This window comes from Entamoeba invadens (genome assembly GCF_000330505.1).
Source record: "Entamoeba invadens IP1 unplaced genomic scaffold scaff_1105074725615, whole genome shotgun sequence".
Taxonomy (NCBI): domain Eukaryota; phylum Evosea; order Mastigamoebida; family Endamoebidae; genus Entamoeba; species Entamoeba invadens.
Genome location: NW_004440300.1, coordinates 32,187 through 45,594, shown reverse-complemented (window position 1 = coordinate 45,594; position 13,408 = coordinate 32,187). Strand labels below are relative to the sequence as shown.

Below are 13,408 nucleotides of genomic sequence, written 5' to 3'. Positions count from 1 at the left end.
GTCATCGTTGTTTCGAAGGGTTTCATATCTTGGTCTTAAAAGAAGGTATGTTGATGGAGACCAACTTAAATTTGTAGTAAAAATGTTAATGTGTCTTCCTTATCTTCCAGAAGATAGAATTACTTCCGCATTTGATGAAATTGTAAAAGACAACAACGATGAAGATATAAACAAAGTGTTGATTTATTTCAAAAACAATTATTTAATCGGGGCTTTTAAGAAACGGTTTTGGTGTGTCTATGGATTAACAGAAAGGACATCAAATCGTGCAGAAAGCTTTCATTTTTGCTTTGAACAGATTAAGTGGGTTAACACATCCAAATGTTCACGTTTTTATAGAAAAACTCAAAAAATATCTAAAAATATTGGACGTCAAATTTTTTCAATACAACACACAGTTAATTAAACAACGACAAAACAAAAAAACCACTGAGAAAAATATGTCAATTAACGAAAAACAAAAAGAGTTAATTAGTGAAATTCCTTTGACATCGAAACAATTTTTAATAGATTGTATAATCATTTTAAATAGAAAGGAAAATAGAACCGTTTTTGAATCTGATGCCGAGTCAAGTGCGCTTGGGGTCGATAATGAAAATAAAATTATCAAAATATTAGAACAAGAAGATAATTGTACAAATATTGGTGAAACACAAGAAAAAACAAATCAGAATTACAACCAACTGAACAACATATAGATACAGAGTTTGTTAAATTTACATTATAACAAAATGAAAATTAAATTAATAATTTAATTTTAACACAGAGAAGATAATTTATTTGACACAATTGTAAATGACAAAGAAATTCAAATTGAGAAACGAAGTTGGCAATCAACCGAGTGTTTTCTAGAAGATGTCGAATTATCAATGCAAAATAACAATTATAAAGCACCTAAATTAAGAAGAAGAAAAAGTATTGCAAAAGAAACTAAAAAATTGATGAAAACAATGTTGGCTCAGAGAAATAATAAAAAGAAAAGAAACAAACTTAACTAAATCATTTATTTAATTAACAAATCTATATCAGTATTTAATTATTTTTTATTATAACATAATATTTTATTAATTCATTAATATTGATATTATTATAATAATATTTAATCATATTTAATTAACGATAAAAACGAAATATAATTGATGTTTAATGTCATTTAATATAAAAATGTTTTTTATCATAATATTATATAATATAAAACATGAACAAAATAATCATTTGTTGTTTTTTGAATAAATAATCTTAAAAGCATCACATGTATATATTTATAATAAATAATTATTATATTTTATTAATATAAAATATAGTAAATATAAATATTTTATTTATTGTATACAAAAATTTATTGTTGAAATTTTGTTGAACTTGTGTTGAACTTTTGTGAAATTACAGGGGTGAATTCTCAAAGGGCGAGTTTGTAAAGGGGCGAGTTTTCCTTTTCCCCTTTAAATTTGCTGTTGAATTTATTACAAATACATTAAATTCTCATATTTGGCTTGATATAAGGAACCTTCTGATGTCAATTTCATTTATCATAAGACTATAAATAAGACAATTTCACTTAAATCATTTGACCGTTTAAGTTGAAAAATAAGAAATAAAAGAATAAAAATACTGACAGTAAAAGTAAAAAAAATGTTGTGTTACTATTTTTAATACATTTTTCTGTTGTTTTTATATATTTTTATTATTATTAGTTTTTTATCAACTTAATTTAAGAAATAAAATGGTATTACTAAATGTGATTAAATATAGTTTCAAGCTCATATTTAACGTTTTCTAAAGAACTTCTTTTTGTAGGTTCATTATCCCAACAACCATTAATAATATCATATATGTTTTGATTCATCTCATCTGGCTTTGGTAATCGTGACCCTTTAATCACAAACTCTGCAATTGACCAAGGAAATTTGAATTTATCTTTAGAATACGCATAACTCCATGAAATACACTCGAACATGGTTATAGCCAAAGAGTATACGTCAGCACTCTTTTTATATTTTTCTCGTTTTAACACTTCGGGCGCCATGTAGACTGGTGTACCAATTCCCTTTGTGAATGTCATGTTAGTCATCATCATATTGACATTTCTTGCACTTCCAAAATCAGTCAGTTTAGCATTTACACTGTTGTTTAAATCAATTGAAACAACCAGTATGTTGTCTGGCTTGATGTCTCTGTGTAATATCCCATTTGTGTGTAAATAAATTATTCCACTTATTGAATCCAACATCAATTTTATTCGAAGTTTCATTTCAATTTCTATGCTAATTTTATGTTTCATTAAATCTTGTAATGAACCAAACAAAGCAAATTCGGTGACCATACACATTTTATTTGGTATAAACACGGCTCCATAGAAATGGATGATATACTCACACCTAAATTTATCTAACATTGCAACTTCTTTTTCAAATTCATCATCTGATTTATCTCCACTATCAGTTTTGCCGTCTTCGGTCTGTTTCATTTTCTTGATGGCCACCTCATTTCCTCGGTATTTTCCTTTGTAAACAACACCAAAAGATCCTTCACCCAATTTTGATTCTTCAAGCAACTCGTCATAATCTATTCTTGTAGATTGACTCGTTACTCCTTTCATTATGATTTCATTTATATTTTCAACGTTTGTTTTGAGATTTTTTGAGACTATGCAAATCGTGTTATTTATTCGACACGTGCATTTGGGTTTCAAATATATTGAAAATTCACATGCAAACTTCTTTTTTAACATGACGACTTCTGGTGTTGCTCTTATCGTAAATTTGTCGATTTGTGTTGTCATGGTGAATTGAATTTTCAAGACGCCTTTGGACATATTGCCAACACAAAACACAATTTTTGTTTCTGCGTTGACAGGAATTTCTTCTACTTCAGAATTGAAATTGAGTTCTTTTGAAGAGACGCAAATGTTGTTTGCAAGTGAAATGAATTTGACATTTGATTTTTCCATTTCGAATATAGTTGTTGTTTTTTCTAACTCCTTTGTGTGAATCATTTTCAAAACATTCTTCACAGAAAAAACCAATACTATTATAAGAAACGTTAGTACAAATAAAATAAATAGAACTATAACAAGTATGACCCACCATACAGCACGCTTTTCACAATAAGTTCCATCTAAACTTGGTGCATTCCAGAATGAACATCTGTTGCATTTTGAATTGATTATTTCTTTACACTTTGTTATCTGAGAAAGTGTCACACATATTCCACTTGAAAGTAAGACCTTCGATGATAAGCATGATTCGCAACTTCTTTGGGACGAACATGTTAGACACGTTGTTTCACACTTTTCACATTCATTTGTATTGACTTGAAAATACCCTTCTTTACATCGCGTGCATCCATATTGTGTGACATTCACATCACATCCTATTAAACTACTTTGTGATTTACAGTCTCCACTCCATGTTTTGTAATTCGTTGAATTACAAGTCAAACATGTAAAATTTGTATTACACAATGAACATGAAAGATCACATTTATAACAGTCCAACCCATTTCTGTAATAACCTTCAGCGCATTTTGCACATCCACCAGATGATATAAATTGTGTGCAAATTCCCACCAATTCAGAATTTGTTTTGCAAATATTATTTGAAATGTAAAATCCTGGTGGACATGAAAGACAATAAGTCGGAGTTATGACACAAGTCAAACAATTTGAATCGCATCTTTCACATCTGTTGGATGATGAATTAAAATAATAAGCGTCTTTACATCGCAAACAAGAAACCAAACTCTGGTTTGTGCATTGTATATCGTCATTTGTAAGACATTTAGTATTGTTTAAAATTAAACTATTATTACACGCTAAACACTTTGAATTTGTGATGAAAGTGCAGTTGTCATAAAATTTAGAACATCTTCCGTTTTCATCATTTGGTTCAGAACAGTTATTGTGTTCGCATTGTCCAGATTTATTCATTTCAAATTCAATTTCACATTTCGTGGGACGACCATTTTCACACACTTCACTTGATTTGTAGAGATCCGAGCACTTTTGACAATTGTTGGAATTTGTTTTATACCCACTTTTACAAGCAATTATATTATTTTGATTTGTGTATAACAAGTGTTCATCGGCAATTTCACATTTAATGTTGTTAAAATTAAACGTTTTTAAACTGCAAATTTGACATGTACCATTTAAATTTTGAATCAAACAAGATGATGTATTTTGACAGTAACCTTCAGAAAGTAAATACCCATTTGAACATTTTAGACATCGATTTGATCGTTTCAACAAACAGTTCGGTATTTCAATGCATTTACTGTCATTGGTAATATAATATTCCTGTTGACATCTTAAACATTTTTTTGAATTGTAAGAACAGTCAATACAATTTGAATCCAAACAATTATCACATTGTTGTGTTGTTGTGTTGAAATAATTTCCATTTTTACACATTGGATTTATAATAAATTTGGTACCATTTTCACTTGAGTAAATTGCTTTTGAAACAACATTTTGAAATACAAAACTTTGATTTGAAACCATAAGAACAGTTTTTGTTAGAGATGAAATGTTTGTGATTAACTTATCAATTTGTGAATTTACACCAAGAGTAAAGTTGTCTGTCTTAAAAAAGGAGACTTTTTTGTTTCCAATGGCAACACTTTCAATGTCAAGTTCCTCTTCGACTTCGTCGTATTTTTGATGTGTATTTATTGATGTATCAACGATTAAATTAAAAATGGTCATATTTTTGAGTGGTGTGATATAACAATTAATAGAATCACAAGGACAGTATGGCTCACTGTAATCACCATTTATGGTTTTCAAATGGCAAAACACTTTGTTTGAAGTTCCTATTCTTAACAAACGATTACCCATGAGCAGTTTTGTGTTTTGTGGCAATGTTGTTTGAATTGGATTTACAGAAAATGCTAAATCGACTTCTGACAAACTTTGAAAGGAAAATTTGGTTGAATTAATTTGATAAGTAAAAAAGATTGGCAAATCTCTGATTGTTCTATCAGCTGTTTTTATATTACACGAATCCAACATCAAATTATCTTGAATTGTAATAAATGAAGTGTCTGTTACTTCAAATGTACCATTGTTTCGACATATAAAGTTGGTACTGTTAACACCGTTTCTACTGCCATTTATATTTAACACAAAAGTTCCGTTTGTGATTTCAAAATTGGAGGAATTTAAAAAGGAACTGTTGTTCATTTCAAATTTGTTATTTTTATTGTTGATTTGAATTAGTGTGACATTTCTTATTATTGAATTGTTGTACATAACAAACAACGCACTGCCACTTATTTTAATATAGTTTTGAACTTGAGTTATTTCGCTTGAAATCATAACAAAAGTTGAATAATCTTTAATGATAATATTGGATACAAAATCAAATTTTGATTCAAAAAACATTTGAAAATTGCTATTTCTATTTAATTCAAAGTTTTGTGTGGTATTAACAAGAGAATTTTCTAAAAATATAATTTTGGAATTTCCAGTCAATATCAAATTATTCAATTTTAATACAGATGAATAACTGTACATAGTAAAAACTGTGTTCCCATTAAAATCAAAACGATCCACTTCTTCAATTGTTGAGTTGTTTAACATATTAAATACAGAATTGTAACTTAATTCCAGATTATCTAAACTTTTTATTTTTGAAAAAACACCCATTTGAAAAAAGCCATTTTGATTAAATTGTAATTCGTGTATTCTATCAATTGTAGCATAGGGGTTTATAAACAAAGAAGAATTTTGAAATGAAGTTAAATAAAAGATGTCATGAATTGAATCAAGTATTACACTTCCATTATTATTTAATTCAATATCTCCTAAATTAAATAATTCAGTGTTTTGTTCCATTTCAAAAATAGCATTGTCAAAAATTCTAAATCTTAAACGATTATAATCTCGGAAAGATGTTTTTATTTTAAACGTTGAATTGTTGTATAGATAAATGGTATTAATATCGAATCGGGGAATATAATGAGCAAAAACGGTAAAGATTGATTTATTGTATTGAATGACATTATTAGCTTTAAAATCAACATTATCAAACAAATTGAATTGCGACTGGTCTTTTAAAATTATATCCATTGTTGTAGTAAGAGTTGAATCATATTCCATTTCAAAAATTGAATTGTGTTCACATATTAACTCACCAACAATATTAAGTACCGAAGTATAAACCATGGTGAATATAGTTTGTGTTTGTGAATCACTTGTTATTTTTAATGTATCATTGAGGTTACATGTTTCTGATAGCGTCATGGTATTTTTTACTTCTATTGTCGGACATATGGCTCTTGCAGTTTTTGTTAATGAATTAAAATAACAAAATAATAAAGCGAACTTCATTAATATACCTTGTTGCATTTTATGTTTAGATTATATGTTTTTTTCAACAAATAGTGTCATGTTTTAAAAATAATCCATACAAATCCAAATAATGTTTTTTTAAAAACAATGCTATCTTTCAAAATATAAATAACACAAAATTTTTAATTTATTATAGTTTTATTTGATTTAAAATTTAAATATTTAAATATAAAATTCATTTGGCCCAAACAGCCTTTTGCTGATTGTTTTTCAAAAATAACCATTATTGATAATATTTTAAACTGTTTTGGATAATATTGTATATGACCAACTGTGACTGTAGAAGGTAAAATCTCAAAATTATATGTAAAATAATATATTAATTTGAAGTTAAAAATGGTTTAATATATTATTAATAATAATTTAATATATAAAAAAACTGTAATATAATTTATTAGAGTCAGTCTTTTAATTTTGTCCTTTCTCCAAACAGTAAAAAAACTGAAATATTGTTTTTCTCACGTTTCAAAAAATTTAAACATTCCAATTATTTATATTTAAAAACGAAAGACAACAGCTGAAAAAGGACAACGTTAAAAGACAGACTTTATTGAATGTATTTCAATTGTAATGTTTCAATATTATTTTTGTAATTGTATTTAATCATGATTAGACATTTCAGTCTTTTTGAAAAAGGTATTTTCCCAAAAATGTTTTTTTAAACAAAACACCGACAATTGACTTAAACTTTTGTAGGGATCTAATTATATGATCAAATTGAATTTTATTAAATTAAGTTTATAATTGTCATTTAAACGTTTTTTCAATATATTCGTGGTTTATCAAATTGGTTATAATGTTTAACAAATCATTATATTTTTAAAACATGAAAATTTCTATTTTTATCCAAAATTATCGATTAATTATAATATTGATTTACAAACATCTTTATTTTAATAAAATTAAAATATTTATTATTTTTGTCAATTACCAATTCACAAATTAAACAAAACAAATGATAAGTCAATTATATAATTAATGATTTCGAAATCATTGCAAAATAGGCCTATTTTGATATATTATAATAATTCAATAATTATTTTTTGTTATAAGTTTGTATGTTTTGTGTTTTATTATTAAAACACATAAACATTTATTATTGAATTTATTTGGAAACATATTTAAATAAAAACATTTTTGGATTTAATTTAAATTGAATATACATAGACTCAATGTCTGAAATAATAGTTATTAACAGTGTATTTATTTTTTTAAAATGTGTTTAATAATTAATTGTAAATAAAGACTATTCAAACTATCGAGAAAATGTCAATTAAAACATTAAAAAAACTAATGATGAAATAACAATGCTTCCAACACCATTTGTACACTTCTCGCTATTTTCGTCTTTACATGGATTTTCATAGTGTTCTTTGCATTAATCTAAAATAACATTTCCATCGTAATACCCATTAGTACATTTAAAAACACAAACATCTTTAACTGTGTCAACTAACAACTTTTCTTCACATTTTATACGTTTCTTTGATTCAAATTTGACATTTTTGATGAGTTGAGAGACATTCAGTTATATCCAAGTCACAATAATCATTATTTCCATCCGATGTAGCTTTCATTTCTTCACAGTTTTTACACATTGGGTTTGGTTTTGTAACATCAATAAATTGCGTTATTGAGCAGTTCAATGATGTCACTACATTATCTCCAAATTTATCTGCTTTGAAATTTTCAGTCACAAAAACTCTTAAAGCCACCTTTTATAGAAGATCACTTAGGAATGTTTTTGGCACCTCATTTCCATGGAAATACAAGTTACTTTGTGACACTAAAGGGTCTAATAAAGTCTCCAATTTTCCATATAAATTAAGCGACTGTAATTTATTGGTTTGTTTAAAAGCGTCTTTTCCAATCAATTTGACATTTTCAGTACCCGACACCAAATTTCAACTTTGTCGATATTTTTAATATTGTTTATTGATGAACACTCTTTGAATGTGAAATCTGCAATTGCTAATTGTACATTGAGATCGACATCTTTGAGTTCATTTGCATTTTCAAATACATTTGTTCCAAACTCGAGAATTTGAGTTGATGGGAAAGTCACTACAGTCGACTTGGTATATTTGAAAGCTCCATTTCCCAATTTGGTTATTGAATTGCCAAAAGTTATTGTTGGAATTCTTATTTGTTCAAAAGAAGCAATCCCAAATTCTTTAACACGTTCAAAACAGAAACGTAATAATAATAAGTTTTTATTTTTTTCTTTTACCTAAACCCTTTTTTTGCCTTCATACACAAAACAAATTTTTGAAATTTTTTATTTATTTTTTTATCAACTTAAATTTGAATTGTATATTTTATAGTCACACAAATAAACATGAATGAGTTTGTTTGTGTAAAACAAAAGCAAAGCTTAAAAAAGAAAAATGGGGTCTAATGATGGTTTGATATATTTGGTTGTTTTTTTATAAAGAGAATATTGTCATTTGATTATAACAATATTGGTGTTTTAAAGTCGTTATATTTATTAGTGTGACTATTTGACATTGTATGTCATTAAGTGGATTGATGATGTTGCGTTTTTTGTTTTAATGTTGTAACACGATAAAGCGATATGAAATTTCGTCCAAAAAGATTATTTTTGATCAATCTTAAGTAATTGAGTTCTCATTTGTTAATTATTTTAAGTAAAATAAAACTGACTATTGGCCGGTTTGGATTAAAAAGGGGTTTTGGAATAAAAAATAATAAAAAATGATTTGGACAATTTCCTTTTTACTTATTTTTCTTCTTAAAAAAAAGTTTTGGGTTGTGAAAGTGTTAAATTAATCAAAACTCATCACCACTTCAAGTGAAGTACAATTTTTGAATGTTGATTCTGGTATTAATATATATAACCACAAGCTTACTGTATGAAAAAATGGCATTTAAAAACTCCTTTTCCGAAATCGGTAATAGTCGAAGAAGGTAAAGTGACCATAGTTGAAGTAATTTTTTTAAATGCACCTTTTTTGATTTGAGTCACATCATCACCAAAAAGTATCAAAGATATTTTTGTTCTTTCAAATAAAAAATTGTCCAAAAGAAGTGATAACACTAAATCACTGAAGTGTTCGAGTGAAGTGCATCATTTGAAAGTATTATCTGGAATTTTTGTTGTTCTTTTTATAGTAACAGTTATCAGCAAAACCATATTTTAGAATGCTCCGGTTTCAAATCTATCTATTTGTACATTTTCAAAAGTGATTTTCTCAAGTTTCGTTTGAACAAATGCATTTTCAGTTTATTTGGTCACTGCATTTTCGAATGTAAATTCTTTCAAATTAACATGTCAAAACAACTCAAAACTAGAAAATGTTATCTTATTAAAACTATTGATTGTTTCCAATTTTGTGTCATTATAGAATGTTCTATTTGTGATATTTATTTCGATTGGAACAGTTACTTCTGTTAATGATATACATGTTTTAAACGCGCCGATTCCAAAAGACTCAATTTGATCTTGCAAAGTTACTAAAGACAATGGAATCAATGAAAATGCGTTATAACCAAATTCAGACACACTTGAACCAAAAGTGACAAAAAATATTTACGAAATGTAAAAGCTTTTTCTTTGAAGTGAGTCCCTTTTTCTATATTAGTTGATGTTGTGAGCTCAACACATCCACTGAATGTGTATTTTGGTACTATAGTAACCCCTTTAAAATCTGCGGTTATTAAATTTGCACAGTTACTAAAAAATTAGTACCAACCCCACCAGATGGATTACTCGTTGAAAAACTGAAACTTAGTCGAGTGTTTTTAAACACATAATTACAGATATTTTTAACATTATTTTCAAAAGATAAAATATTCAAATCACTATTAAAAAACAAAATTGTTGAAATATTAAACATTCTTTATCAAGTGTTTGTTTTAAGTAAAGTCCATTCTTTAAAAAATACTCGCTTAAATAACAAGAACATAACTTTAATTTCTTTTTGTCAAAAAATGCATTCTTTAAATGCTGATATTTTTGAATCTTCAATTTTTATAATTGTAGTAATAAAAATTAATTTTATAGCACCTTTAAATGCAAAAGCTTTAATAGTCAATATATTAGTATTTTTTTTAAAAAAATACTGGTTATTTGATGTATGTTTTTAAACCAACTTTTGTATTAATAATTTTAAGCTGTAGATTCAATAGTCACCTTGTTTAACAATGAGTTGTCCCACATTTAACAAAGTTGTTAATTGTGTTGATTTGATAGTATATTTTTGGCCTTTATAAAACCCAGAATAAAAGCAAATACAATTAAATAAAATATTAAATAAATGATTAATATTGATTTATTCTTTTTAAATATAACGAATTATTATTGTCAATAAAATAACTTACAAATTGGTACTTAAGAAAAATATTAAAAATATAGATAATTCTTTGGGCTAAAATACATTTTCTGCATTAAAGTTCATTTTTCCAACTGTAATTTAAAATATAAATTCCCTTTATAACCTAAAAATAAAAAAAATCATCCTAAAAGTACTACAGTATGGACACTCTCCCCAAGGTTGACCATTTCCCTGTTAGATTTTTGGTAGATTCCCAAAATTGCATTATAATTTTAAATTTTAAACAATTATTGATAATAATATGTATTTTTTGTATTCATAGAATGATATAAATTGTATTGAAAAGAACCCAATTAATGGTAAGAAAATCTTATGTTATGTTATATTTCAATATCATAATTTAACATATATAAACAATGGTAAAAAAAATTATATGCTAAATATGTCAAAAAAAATAAAAATATTTTTTTTGAAATAATAGACATAATATAGTTATCCTGTCACCGAGAGCCGGGAACTATTCAAAAAACAATTTTATTAGGCCCAACAACCCCAAATCCTAGAAGATGGGCTTGATCTCTAATGAGAAATTAAAATGATCAGAACATATACAGGTCAATACTAAACTCCAATAGTTTTCTAAAACTATTTTAAGTCTTCAAGTGATTGGTTAAAACTTAAAAAAATGTTTTTATTTAGAAACAATTTTTGGATAACGATTGTAGGCCAACTCTATAAACATGTTCTTTAAATTTGTTTTTTTGTCACTTCTTACGGTTTCACATGAGACGAGACTTGTTATGATAATGTCTTGAACAGTTATAAACAAATGTATTTTATATATTTTTATTTTTTGTTTTTGTTTTTGTTATACAACACTTCTTGTTGTCCGATTTTATATCGTACTTATTCGGGATAACCTCGTAATAAATTTACTTTGAAGTTTGAGATATTTAATATAATTTGATGAATTTTATCATGCCTGTGTACTTTTTGTATAAAGTGAGGGGAGATATTCACTTTTTTTGAATTTATATTTACAATATATTTTTTAACCATAGTTGTAAAATGCCGAAACCAATAAATGACTAATCGATAATGGATAAATAACATAAAATCACTTATTTTGAATTATTGAAATTAAAATATGTTTATATTAATGAAACTAATTTAATGAATTTATTTGTTTGTTGGTTGGTTTGTGTATTTGATTATTTAAAGAGTAAGTTGTATGTTTCTGATTTATTTAATAAATTATTGTTAAATTGGTGATTGTCACTCAGAACAACATTTCATAATTTTGTTGTTAACATTTTTAAATTATTAACATGTGTTGCATTAAATTTTTAGACTACTAAAAAAACAGTTTTAATATCTTATGTGCATGTACACGTGAGTCTTTAGTCATAACCCATTTTTATTAAATTATTATATTCTTTTAATTTTGGTGTTATCATTCAAAATTAATTTTGATGTTACATGTTTACATAATCATAAGTTAACACATTTTATATTTTTGCTATTTTATAAAACAAAAGTGTAGCAATTAACAGTGAAACCTTATAAACCAATTATTTTTATTAAATTATTGAAAATGATATTTAATAGGAGTATCCATTTAAATTAATCATAATAGTTGTGGTGTTATTGAAATATACATGTTTAAAATTATGTGTTGTAATTAAAAAAACAATAAAAAATAGTTATAAAAAATGATTGTAAATAATATCTCGTTCATATGTAAATATCAACAGATATTGGTCGTATGACAATTGTGGATATCAATGTAGTTACAAAATAAAATTAAAAAATTGTTTATATTTATTTTTTTTGTTTCAACAAAACGTCAAATAAATTACACAAAGTTACAATTAACATTTGAAAATAACAATGTTAATAACAGTCATTATTCTACTAAAAATTAAATTCGACAATATTTAACAATATTATATACTGTTATTAATTATTAATTTTGATGTGCTGACTTTTTTACCGTGTTTAGTGTTGTTTTTGTATGTTAAGTTATTTTAGTATTTTAAATACTTATAATTATTATAATGTATGGTTATTTTTCTCATTGTGAAATAGTTTTCAAATAATTGAAAATAATTAAAAGAAATAGTAAATGATATTGAGTAATTATTTGGCAAATTTTCATGTTTGTAATATTTTGCAAACGTATAAAAGTACTTTTTCAAAATAAATTTAATTTTTACTATTTTAATAGTATTTTAAATTTGATTTAAATAATATAGTTTTGTTTAGTAATGACAATAATTCTCACACGTCATTGAGGTATGTCAACCGAGTCTATAAAAGACGGTCCAAACAACTAAATACATAAAATGCAAATCTTTGTGAAGACCCTCACAGGTAAGACAATCACATTGGAAGTAGAGCCAAACGATTCAATTGATGCTATTAAAGCAAAAATACAAGAAAAGGAAGGCATTCCACCAGACCAACAAAGACTCATTTTTGCTGGTAAACAACTTGAAGAGGGAAAAACCCTTTCTGACTACAACATTCAAAAGGAGTCAACACTCCACCTCGTCTTGAGATTGAGAGGTGGATATTAAGCATTTCGTCTCTTTGTATTCGTCTTGTTTTGTAATTCATTTTACTTGCTAACTTACTGTTGAACATTTCACAACAATATGTTGTGAGTTGGATAGAATTGATAATCTTTATTTTAATATAAAAATATTAAATACAGACAAAAAATGCATTTGCCGGGACTCGAACCCGGATCTCCACCTTG

The 13,408-nt window shown here is 26.1% G+C and overlaps 1 protein-coding gene across 1 annotated transcript; it reads right to left on the bottom strand.

Annotated features, from left to right (window-relative positions):
* Window positions 1-1,732: 1,732 nt before the first annotated feature.
* EIN_285590 (protein serine/threonine kinase, putative) lies at window positions 1,733-6,349 on the bottom strand (the record flags this gene model as incomplete). Its single annotated transcript, XM_004256046.1, has 1 exon — window positions 1,733-6,349. One exon carries the CDS (start codon window positions 6,347-6,349, stop codon window positions 1,733-1,735), a length of 4,617 nt encoding a protein of 1,538 aa, XP_004256094.1.
* Between the last annotated feature and the right edge of the window lie 7,059 nt (window positions 6,350-13,408).